This window comes from Elephas maximus, chromosome 6 (assembly GCF_024166365.1).
Source record: "Elephas maximus indicus isolate mEleMax1 chromosome 6, mEleMax1 primary haplotype, whole genome shotgun sequence".
NCBI lineage: Eukaryota > Metazoa > Chordata > Mammalia > Proboscidea > Elephantidae > Elephas > Elephas maximus.
Genome location: NC_064824.1, coordinates 95,344,838 through 95,357,613, shown reverse-complemented (window position 1 = coordinate 95,357,613; position 12,776 = coordinate 95,344,838). Strand labels below are relative to the sequence as shown.

The following is a 12,776-nucleotide window of genomic DNA, read 5'->3' as shown; positions in this document are numbered from 1 at the left end:
ATGGTTTTCCTTCTAGTTCATTTGCTGTTTCCCTCCTTTTCTGGTTCCTCCTCATTTCTTCAGCTATTAATGTTGGGTGTCCCGGGAGTCAGTCTTGGGACCCCTTCTCCTCTCTGTCTACATTGCTCTCTGGTCATTTCCTCCAATCTTAGGGCTTTAAATACCGTTTAAAAGCTGCTGGTGATATATTGTTCATTATTACCTAGCTGCTTAGGTGAAAAAAGGATTTAACATGAATGTTTTTTCTGGAGTAGTGCAGTGAGCATCTTTTCAGATGTGGAAGCCTTTATTTGAATAGCAAATGTCGATATGGCCTAGAAGTTTAAATATTCGGTTAGCATATTTGTTTTAGATATGCTTTATCAGATTTTTTATATTGCTGGTAAGCCGTATGATTTTTTAAACTTCTGAAGCTTCCTTTCTCATTTATGCTGGCATTAGTATCCAGAAAGTAGGATTCTTTTTGCACTTTGCAAACAGGCTTACATACCATTGTTTTTTGTTTTTTGTTTTTTTTTGTCTTGACAGCTTTTAGAAAGAACTACCCGTGGATTTGAAGAATCAGATTCTGGTGCTACCAAGAGTCCGCTTCACTTGGCTGTAAGTCAGATGCCATGGACAGCTTCACCTGTTACAAAAAAAAAAAAAAAACTAAACATTTCTAAAACTAAGCTGTGCTTAAAATATATAATATTGCAGTAATAAGCAGTAATGAAAGCAGTACATAGTTAAAGGCACAGGCTGAGGAGAGAAAGACTGCCTTGTGTTCCAGTCCCAGCTTTACATGCTCATGACTTTAGGGACATTACTAACCCTTTCTGAGCCTCAGTTTGCCCATCTGGAAAATAAGGGCAAATGAAAAGAGATAGTGTATATAAAGCCCTTACTTAGCACAGTGTGTTTAATAAATTATTGTTTAAAATTTATAACAATTTTAAAAATTATTATATCACTAGCAGTTAAATCAATCAGCTGAGGAAATGCAAAGCAAACATTTTAGTTTAAGAGAACTGATTATGGGTAAAGATGCACAGACCAGTTTTGGAGTCAAAGCTATAGATAATTGAATGCCATATTTAAAAACCTGCCAAGACTTTTGAGCACACACTTGCAAGAGCAAGATGAGCACATACATAATTGTAACTGGGCTGTCTCTGCCTGGACTTGAAACTGGGGTCTCAGAGGAGACCTTAGACTCTGGCTATTATACTGGGTGAGATCTGGGAGGGAGAGAAAGAGATTTATATTATCACTGGTTAAGCATCTTCCCTGTATACCACTAACTGAAGGAAAATGCAACAGCTCAGAGTGATGATCCTTAAACTCTTCAAGAAGGTGTCTAATCTGGGAAGCCCACCCACCACTCTGCCTCGCGTGGTGCCCTGCTAACAACTGGTGATCAGCAAGTGTTTCCTCAGGACCTTGCTGACTGGCAGCCACACTAAGACCAGCCAGCTCACCTGCCCAAGGTGCCGCTGAATTGTGAGCACTAAGTCCAGGGCCGCAAAGATGGTGTTGGGATGCGTCTTTGCTTAATGAAATCCAGAGACAGGACCCTGGGAAGAGTGAGAAGGGGCTGGGTCTCTATGTTTCACTGGTCTTCATGACATTTCACTTACTACCATGCATAAATAAGCACTTCATCAGTATCCTTCTGATGAAAATTGAGATAGAGAATTTTAGAGAGAAGAGCAGGGTGTTTTACTAATAGGCTTACATAGATGTTCAGGGAAGGCAAGGGGAAACAGGGCAACCCCACAAGCATTGGCAGTATCCAGAACCAGTCATACTCTGGAGCACTCTCTTCATTACCTGTCTCACCACATAATCACCAACACACCTATTGACACCCTACTCCCACACCTTCTGGTACATCCATCAACACACCCACTAACACACACACACACACACACACATTTTGAGTCCAGTAAAATTAGGCTAAAATGTACATTGAGCCTTGCTCCTGGAGATGAATTTAGAGTGGGAAGGGTGAATGGATAGTGGGATAACTATATGTATAAAACTTCATACCAGTTAGTTCTTAGTACAGGTTGCTCTAAAGGTTGCTCCCTAGAATTCCTGTTCAGCCATCTGCTGTGCCTCGGAAAGTGTCCCCAAAGCTGAGGGTTTGCAAACATAGTACTAGCTGCTTCTAGAGAGGCCTATTCGGAGGGTTATCTACGAATTTTCTGCCCTTTGAAAACCGGGTCGATTGCCTCTCCAAGCCTGCTATTAATCTGAGAAGAGGCTTTGTTGGTATCCAAAAATTTTTTCATCTCTCATTCTTTTTTTCAAAAAAGTATTTGCTGAGTTCTTACTGTGTGCCAGGCATTCTGCTAAGTTCTGTGGATTTCCAGTCACATAAAGAAGGGTGAAATGATAGCATTGCAAAGAATTGAACTTTGGTAGATCTGCAGCTGGCAGGGGCATGGGAAGGACACAGAGAGGAGGTCCCAGATACTACTCCGCTCATTAGCAACTCACCTGGACATGGTTTTCCCACCTGTAAATTGAGGGAAGTGAGCTGAGAATCCCAAAGACCTTTTCCAGTTTGTTCATTTATTCAATTGTTCATTGTGTTAACTTGGCCAAGTACCTAACGTCTTGCATCTTAGTTTCCCCATCCATAAGATGGGAGAAATAGCAGTACCTCTCTCATAGGGTCACTGTGAAGATGACATGAGTTAATGCATGTAAAGGACTTGGAACAGTGCCTGGCACATACGTACAATCAGCTAACATTGCCCTCATCATTAGTGACTGTGTTTCAAGAGCTGGAGATGTTGCAGTAAACACAACCTAGCCTCTGCCCTTGTGGAGATTCCAGTCTGGGAGGTGGACGATAGGCGAGTAAATATAGCATATAAGATGGTGACGAGTGCTGCAGGTGCTACAGAGAAAATGAAATGGCATCAGTGAGATAGTATTGAGGTGGCAGATGGGGTACTGCTTTACGTAGCATAGAATCACACATTTGAACTGAGATCTTAAGAGCTACTCGTATTGATATCTGATGGGAAGAGTGTTATGGGCAGAAGAGCAAATTCCTAAGGTAAGAGTGTGCTCGGTGTTTTCCTGGAGCAGCAAGGAGACCACTGTGGCTGGAGGGGAGAGTGCTTGGGGATGAGGCCCGGCATGTTGCAGGACAGGGGGGCTGCCACAAATCATGGAAGACTCGTAGGCCATTGTAAGAACTTTGGCTTTTGCTCTGAGCAAAATAGGAAACTGTGTAGAGGGTTTTGAGAAGGAGAATGACATGATGTGACTTTAGTTTAAAAGAATTATTCTAGCTTCTGTGTTGAGTTGAAATTGTAAGGCCACAAACAGAAGCAAGGCATCCAGGCAAAAGATGATGATGATGACCTTCACCAGGGTGGTAGCAGCAGGTTAGTTCTAAAATTATTTTATTCTTTCCCTTTAAATGATAACACTTTCTTTAAAAATTATTATTTGCTTCAGGAACCCCACAAATAGGCCCATCACCCATTCCAGGGGTCTCCATAGCAATTAACTTGATAAAATCCAAGGCATATAATTTCTTAGGCGGAAGCATTCTAGCAGTGAAATAGAACCAGATGCCCCCAAACCTTGGCTGCTGCAAGAAACCTGACCTGCCTTGAGTTACTATTTCCTGGCTGAATGATTCAAGTCTCCAGGGTTATCGGCCCAATGAATTTCACAAGCATTTCATCCATTTGAAAAATTAAATTAAGAAACAAGGCTATGCAAATACAAGGCTCCAGCTGTCGAGATTTCCAGATGGACCCATTGTTTTCATGGATTCTGTTGAGAACCCAAACTCTGTCTCCTCTTTGCCCTAGTTCCTATCGAAAACAGTTCAAAGAAATTAATCATGTTTAAGAAATATTTAAGTTACTTAATGAGATATTTTTATTAAAAAGATATTTCTTAAAACAATTTTTAAGTGTTTTATCGATACCCGCAGTGAAGGCTTGAACTGGGTTGTCTATCAAAAGCCAAAATATTACATGCTCTTTGAACCAGTATATTGATTCTTTTGTGTAATTCCTTCCTCCCTTAATTGTTTCAGAAACTATTTATGGAATTCCTATAAAGCACCTGGTTTAGGATGGTAATAGAAAAATTAAAAAGAGTTTTCATCAGGTACTGCTGACATGAGAAAAAATCTAGTTGCCTTTCTGTCTACTTGAGTCTTTTTCAGACAGTTTTGATTCTTTATTGTAGAAACTTCAAGAATCATATAACTTCCTAAAGATAGAATCCTGCAATTTAACCATAAAATGAAATTCTATATTATATGGTAGTTTGTTTCCAGGGTTAAGCTCTAAAGTGTGGAGGTAAAGGAAAACCCTAATATAATCAAAATTACCTTTATAATTCCCTTTAAATTACCCTTAAAGTTTACTATACATAGTTTTATGTCTTCAACCGTATACAATAATGCTCATGCATACTAAAATTCATGTACCATGAGTTACTACACTAAAGAAAAGAACAAGGGAGAATTTTATAAGTAAATCTGGGCTTTCAACCATTCTGGCATTTAAGAGAATTTTCAAGTGCCTGATATAGAAGAAGCATGGGTTGGAATTATAAAGTTTTCCTAACTAACAGCAGGGTTTACTCTGTTTTATTTTAATATTAAGCTTCTTTAACACGTGCTAATGGGTTTGTTTTTGGTGGTGAGGATTAAAGGAGAAAGTGCATGGATCCTTTACAGGGGGTTAAGTTCTTAAGTCAGCACGTAACTTGAGTGTCCTGTGATGTGAATCTGCTGTTCTAGACAGTGCTGACTCCTTCCTTCTGTGCACATTTCTCCTTTCCCCTGTGTGTCTTCTCTTTATTAAATCGAAATATGTCAGCCTTTGTGCTTTGTATATACGTATGTACGTATATATGCGTGCAATTTGTAAGTGGCCGATCCATTTTCCTAGACTAAGTCAAATTGTCAGAAGTGAAAATGTTTACTAGCCTTGTCATCATGGTTCCTGGCACTGAAGGACCAGCATTTGCAAGCAGCATCTAGAACCTGCTGTTATCTACATGAGCTCATTTCCCTTCGGTATGACGTCAGGATTTCTACATAAGCTGAGTCAGTTATTACCACTGCAATTTAAAACATGGGGAAGTGTTATGCAAAGTCAATTTTCAAATAGTCCACAGAGTCAAGCCCAGAGTAAAGTACAGTAGATGGATTCACACCTTGGTGTAGATGCTCCTGTTACCACAGCCCTTTACACGAAATAGGCGTTCTCCAGTTTAAGATCACGTATGGCCTGAGCAGATAATGACTGAAGCTAGGTGATGGATATATGGGAATTAATTATCCTATCTTCTCTTTTTTATATGTTTGAAATTTCCAATAATAAAAAGTTTCAAAAATATACTGTAGGAATTCTCGTAAGACCAGACTTAATGGTCTGACAGACTGGAAGGACCCCAGTGGTCATGGCCCCCAGACCTTCTGTTGCCCCAGGACAGGAGCCATTCCCGAAGCCAACTCTTCAGACATGGATTGGACTGGACAATGGGTTGGAGAGGGATGCTGGTGAGGAGTGAGCTTCTTGGATCAGGTGAACACGTGAGACTATGTTGGCATCTCCTGCCTGGAGGGGAGATGAGAGGGTGCAGGGGGTTAGAAGCTGGCGAAAAGGACACGAAAAGAGAGAGTGGAGGGAGAGAGCAGGCTGTCTCATTAGGGGGAGAGTAATTGGGAGTGTGTAGCAAGGTGTATATGGGTTTTTGTGTGAGAGACTGACTTGATTTGTAAACTTTCACTTAAAGCACAATAAAAATTATTTAAAGAAAAAAAAAATATATATATATATATATACCGTAGGTCTGACAGAGACTGGAGGAACCCCTGAGACTGTGGCTCCTAGACACTATGCTAACCCAGGACCAAAACCATTCCTGACGCCCGTTTTTCAGACAAAGATTAGAAAGGCTATAAAACAGAAAATACACACATGAGGAATGTGCTTCTTCATTCAATCAAATATATGAGACCAAATGGGCAACTCCTGCCCAAAAGCAAAACAAGATGACAGGAAGGGACAGGAACTGGACAAAGGGACACAGGGAACCCAGGGTAGAAAGAGGGAGAGTGCTGTCATATTGTGGGGATTGCAACCAATGTTACAAAACAGTCCATAAATTTTTTTTTAAATAATTTTTATTGAGCTTTAAGTGAAAGTTTACAAATCAAGTCAGTCTGTCACATATAAGCTTATATACACCTTACTCCATACTCCCACTTACTCTCCCCCTAATGAGTCAGCCCTTCCAGTCTCTCCTTTCATGACAATTTTGCCAGTTTCTAACCCTCTCTACCCTCCCATCTCCCCTCCAGACAGGAGATGCCAACACAGCCTCAAGTGTCCACCTGATACAAATAGCTCACTCTTCCTCAGCATCTCTCTCCTACCCATTGTCCAGTCCCTTCCGTGTCTGATGAGTTGTCTTCGGGAATGGTTCCTGTCCTGGGCCAGCAGAAGGTTTGGGGACCATGACTGCCAGGATTCCTCTAGTCTCAGTCAGACCATTAAGTCTGGTCTTTTTATGAGAATTTGGGGTCTGCACCCCACTGATCTCCTGCTCCCTCAGGGGTTCTCCGTTGTGCTCCCTGTCGGGGCAGTCATCGGTTGTGGCCGGGCACCATCTAGTTCTTCTGGTCTCAGGATGATGTAAGTCTCTGGTTCCTGTGGCCCTTTCTGTCTCTTGGGCTCATAGTTATTGTGTGACCTTGGTGTTCTTCATTCTCCTTTGATCCAGGTGGGTTGAGACCAATTGATGCATCCTAGATGGCCGCTTGTTAGCATTTAAGACCCTGGACGCCACATTTCAAAGTGGGATGCAGAATGTTTTCATAATAGAATTATTTTGCCAATTGACTCAGAAGTCCCCTTAAGCCATAGTCCCCAAACCCCCGCCCTTGCTCCGCTGACCTTTGAAGCATTCAGTTTATCCCGGAAACTTCCTTGCTTTTGGTCCAGTCCAGTTGAGTTGACCTTCCATGTATTGAGTATTGTCCTTCCCTTCACCTAAAGTAGTTCTTATCTACTAATCAGTAAATTACCCTCTCCCACCCTCCCTCCCTCCCCCCTTCCCCGTAACCACAGAAGTATGTGTTCTTCTCAGTTTATACTATTTCTCAAGATCTTATAATAGTGGTCTTATACAATATTTGTCCTTTTGCCTCTGACTAATTTTGCTCAGCATAATGCCTTCCAGGTTCCTCCATGTTATGAAATGTTTCACAGATTCGTCACTGTTCTTTATCAATGCATAGTATTCCATTGTGTGAATATACCACAATTTATTTAACCATTCATCCGTTGATTGACACCTTGGTTGCTTCCAGCTTTTTGCTATTGTAAACAGAGCTGCAATAAACATGGGTGTGCATATATCTGTTCATGTGAAGGCTCTTATTTCTCTAGGGTATACTCCGAGGAGTGGGATTTCTGGGTTGTATGGTAGTTCTATTTCTAACTTTTTAAGAAAATGCCAGATAGATTTCCAAAGTGGTTGTACCATTTGACATTCCCACCAGCAGTGTATAAGAGTTCCAATCTCTTCGCAGCCTCTCCAACATTTATTATTTTGTGTTTTTTGGATTAATGCCATCCTTGTTGGAGTGAGATGGAATCTCATTGTAGTTTTAATTTGCATTTCTCTAATGGCTAATGATCGAGAGCATTTTCTCATGTATCTGTTAGCTGCCTGAATATCTTCTTTAGTGAAGTGCGTGTTCATATCCTTTGCCCACTTCTTGATTGGGTTGTTTGTCTTTTTGTGGTTGAGTTTTAACAGAATCATATAGATTTTAGAGATCAGGCGCTGGCCGGAGATGTCATAGCTGAAAATTCTTTCCCAGTCTGTAGGTGGTCTTTTTGCTCTTTTGGTGAAGTCTTTAGATGAGCATACAAAATAGTACATAAATTTTTTTTTTATTAACTTTTATTAAGCTTCAAGTGAACATTTACAAATCCAATCAGTCTGTCACATATAAGTTTACATACATCTTACTCCGTACTCCCACTTGCTCTCCCCCTATTGAGTCAGTCCTTTCAGTCTCTCCTTTCGTGACAGTTTTGCCAGCTTCCCTCTCTCTCTATCCTCCCATCCCCCCTCCAGACAAGAGTTGCTAACACACTCTCAAGTGTCCACCTGATATAATTAGCTCACTCTTCATCAGCGTCTCTCTCCCACCCGCTGACCAGTCCCTTTCATGTCTGATGAGTTGTCTTCGGGGATGGTTCCCGTCCTGTGCCAACAGAAGGTCTGGGGAGCATGGCCGCCGGGATTCCTCTAGTCTCAGTCAGACCATTAAGTATGGTCTTTTTATGAGAATTTGGGGTCTGCATCCCACTGATCTCCCGCTCCCTCAGGGGTCCTCTGCTGTGCTCCCTGTCAGGGCAGTCATCGATTGTGGCCGGGCACCAACTAGTTCTTCTGGTCTCAGGATGATGTAGGTCTCTGGTTCATGTGGCCCTTTCTGTCTCTTGGGCTCTTAGTTGTCGTGTGACCTTGGTGTTCTTCATTTTCTTTTGCTCCAGGTGGGTTGAGACCAGTACATAAATTTTTTAATGAGAAATTAACTTGTGCTGTAAACTTTCACCTAAAGCACGATAAAATTAAATGTATATATACCTTAGGGTTATGTTGCACCCTTTCCATAGGAGCTCATGAAAAGTCCACAGCTCAGCCTCTGGGGTCTGATTTGTGAGCCTTTGAATCCCAGCCACACCACATAAGGCTGTGTAGTTATGAATGAGCTAGTGAACATCCCTGCTCTTCTTGGTCCTCATTGGTACGATGTGAGTAATAACATTAATGGCCAAGCCATGGGTTGTTGTGAGAATTAAATGCAGTGATGTATGTCCAGATGTATGATCACTGCCTGGCACCAGCAATTGCTCAAAAAACTTAGCTGTTGCTGCAGAATTTAGGTAACAATAAAGGCTTACTCTCCTGTGCAGTTACGCTTTGCACAGGAATTATAGATCAGAAAGTTAGACCTGCAGGAATTTATTTCCTGTCTCAAGAAAAGCATTGTGTGTAGTAAAAGAGCAATAAGCTAGAAGTGCACCTTCTTACTTCATTGTTGTTGTTGTCATGTGCCATCCAGTCGATTCCCACTCATAGTGACTCTGTAAGACAGAGTGGAACTGCTTGATCATAAACCTCCATGTTAAGCCTTCCATAAAGAGCCCTGGTGGACAATGGTTAAGTGCTCGACTGCTAACCAAAAGGTCGGCAGTTAGAACCCACCCAGCTGCTCTGGGGGAGAAAGACCTGGCCGTCTGCTTCCTACTCTGTCACATGGGATCACTATGAGTCTGAATCAACTTGACAGCACCCAACAACAACGAAAGCCTTCTGCAGAAGGGGTTTAGGTTTCTGATTCAATGTTTGTTATTCAACTCTCTGCCATTACACGTAGAGACAAAAAAAAAAAATATTTTATTTGAAAGTTAATTAAATAGAATTGTAGCAGGAAATTGTAAGACAGTGCCTAAAAGCATGGGTTTTTAGTGTTCACAGATTCTGAGTTTCAAATCCTGATTTTGTCGTTTACTAGCTAAATGATCATGGCCAAGTTAATTAACATTGCCTTGTTTTGGTATCTTCACCTGTAAAACGAGCTTGTTTGCAATGATTAAATGAGATACTAGAGACAGAGTGCTCAGCACAGACCCCAGCACACAAAAAGCCCTCAATAAATACTTGCTATTTTAAAAATATGTTTTTTACTACTAGTCTTAATAAATAACAATAACAATCTTTATATTTTCATTCATTTATTTATCAAATAATTGCTGAGTGTCTACTGTGTACCAGGCAGGATTCTAGGATATAGTAGTGAACAGCACACACAAAGGCCCCTCAGTCAAAGACGTTAAACAACAAATATATAAGTTATCAAGTGGTAATAAGTGCTACAAAGAACAAAGCAGGATAAGTGAGGTGGAGAGTGTCTGGAAGTGTGTGTGAGGTGGAAGGTGTAGGGCTATTTTATATATAGACTGCTTTGAGAAGCCCTCCTGGTAAGAGGATATTTGAACATAAGTAGCAGGAAAGCCGCATGGATATCTGGGGGAAGAGCTTCACACACAGGGGAAACAGGAAGTAAGGATGTAATGACCCAGAGAGGGGAATGCGTGTAACTAAGGAACTGTTGGGGGCAGTGTGGGTGGAACAGGGTGAGTGAGGGGACTGACTGGAGGTGAAGGTGGTGGGAGGCCAGACCCTGAGGGACTGGTTGGTCCCAGAAAGGAGTTTGGGATTTTATTCTCAATAAGGGCAGCGGCCAGAGGCTAGTTTTAAAGAAGGAGTGACATGATCCAAGTTGGGTTTTAAAAGATTTCATCTGGCAGCTGTCTCAATAGTAGATTGTAGGGGGACAAGGATGGGAAGGGAGGCTTTTATTATAATTCGGGAAAGAAATATGATGGTGGCATGGTGGGTAGTGAGAAGTGGATAGCTTCTGGATATATTTTAAAGAAAAAGTAGAGATGATGATGGCTTGGAAGTGTGGTTGAAGGCTACTTCACCTTTGTGTGAATTAGAACAGGGCGTGTGTAAGATGTCTTCCTGCCAAGATGCCTGATGGCACTTCTGTGTGAATTAGCAAAAGGCAGCCAATCTCTTCCTCTCAGCAGACACATTGTACCAGGAACTTTTTGCTTTTTTCCAAGTAAATCATGCTTTAAGTCATAGCTGCAGGTAGAAAAGAAAAAAAAAAAAAAGGTGATATAAGAAGAGCCTTGTTTGCTGAAGACTCTGGGGACAGGCTTCCTCTTGTTTTCCTCTCTCTTTCTTTACCTCCCTCCACCAGCCCTTTTACTTTGTGGGGAAGGATATCTTTACCCTCCGTATTTTCAGTGTCCTTTGCCTTTGTGTGTATGTGTATATACTTTTTTTTTTTAACCTTATATACTCAATAAAATATCTTTCAGATTTTTAGTTTTGTTTTTTAGTGGTGTGGCATAGGACCTCATAATAGGACTAAACTTGGTGGACTATATTTCCATAATTATTTCCATGTTTTCATTATAATCAATGGAAGAAATAAAGGAGCAAGCAGGAAGCATCAACCTTACACAAGATATTCTGCAAGGCCTGCGTGATCTTACCTCTTTTCATCTTCAGAGCAACCCTGGGAAGCAGCTTTTATTGCTTTCATTTTACAGATAAGGAAACAAACTCTAAATGAAATTAAGAAACTCACCCAAAGTCACATGGTTAGAAATTAGTAAAGTATTAGACTGTAATTGAAGTCTGTATGCCTCTGTTGAATCTTAGTAATTTATTCCTCTAGGTTTAACAGAATAGTCTCCTGGAAAAAAAAAATTCTAATTATGTCAATATGTTTAGGACTTATAGATATGAGAGTATGTTAATTCATCAGCTATTTATTTGTATTACATTGATAGACATAAACATAAGAATACATTAATACATTTAGGCCATTGGGCAAATTATTTGGCATAAGAGAAAGAGCATGAAGAAATTCATACATAACTGTCAGATTTTGAATCCTAATTTTTCAGTCTAGCTCTCTGGTTTGCCTTGTGTTTCAAAAATGATCCCAAGAGACTCCAAAGCCTCTTTCTGACTTGCTCTTTGGAGTGGCCTCTATCTTGCAACCTTGGAGGCTTGGACCCTCATGTGGATTATTGTGGGATTTGAGGTCATTGAACATTTGAGTAGTTGGTTTCTTCTTTGCAGGCCTACAATGGGCACCATCAAGCCTTGGAAGTCCTTCTGCAGTCTCTGGTGGACCTGGACATCAGGGATGAGAAAGGTCGCACTGCTCTGGACCTGGCTGCCTTTAAGGGACACACAGAATGTGTGGAAGCACTTATCAATCAGGGCGCGTCCATCTTAGTGAAAGACAATGTAACCAAAAGAACCCCCCTTCATGCCTCAGGTAGGTCTTGTCAAGGGTCTGGCTGACGTTTTGGCCATGATTCTGGATACCCTAATTCTTTGGCCCACTTATAATTTTGAGTAAAAGGATGGCAGTATCTTCTTTCATCCCAATTTTTAAAACAACCATTTGCTTTTGCCATTAGATAGACCTACATGCTTCTAAAATGCTTCTGGCCTGCTCTCCACCTGGAGATGATTGGTTCTCTGACCAGATAGGCTTGGGACTTCTTCATGTGTCACATAACTTGAAAGAGAGTCAGAACCAAAGGCTACTGCAAAGCTTTCTGAATAAAGGGGCAGGGTGTAATGTGATCTTCAGAATAAGTTACATAGAACAAAACATTAAAGTCACCCATCATTTTAAAGTGTAAAATGAAAGAGTCTTCAGGGCTGTTCCATAAAGGAGTCATCAGACAGCATCTAATTAGTATATCATTCTGCCAGCCTAAAGATGCTTTTCAGCTTTTGCTCTGATTTTGATGCACCAGGTATAAAAATAAAACAGAGACTGTTAAAAAGTGCATATATGTTTTTAAAGTACATATATATATCAAACAGTAAGTCATTTGCCTTTCCTGGAATTGCTCTCCAATGCATGTGAAATAATACTGTCAAGACACTTCTAGATATATAAACCAGTTGCTGTCAAGTTGATTCCAACTCATGGTGACCCCATGTCAGAGTAGAACGGTGCTCCATAGGGCTTTCAATGACTGATTTTTTAAGAAGAAGATCATCAGGCCTTTCTTCCAAGGTACCTCTGGGTGGACTCAAACCTCCAACCTTTTGGTTAGCAGTAGAGTGCATTAACTGTTCACACCACCCCAGGACTACACAGATATAAAAGTAATGTG

At 41.0% G+C, this 12,776-nt stretch overlaps 1 protein-coding gene across 4 annotated transcripts in view; it reads left to right on the top strand.

The window, feature by feature from the left end:
- Positions 1-12,776, top strand: part of ANKRD44 (ankyrin repeat domain 44) — a 381,499-nt gene that overhangs the window by 343,216 nt on the left and 25,507 nt on the right. For all 4 annotated transcript variants that reach the window (XM_049888893.1, XM_049888894.1, XM_049888892.1 and 1 more), the window contains exons 17-18: positions 529-600; positions 11,719-11,920. In XM_049888893.1, coding sequence (XP_049744850.1) covers positions 529-600; positions 11,719-11,920 — 274 coding nt within the window. The remainder of the gene's footprint in view (positions 1-528; positions 601-11,718; positions 11,921-12,776) is intronic.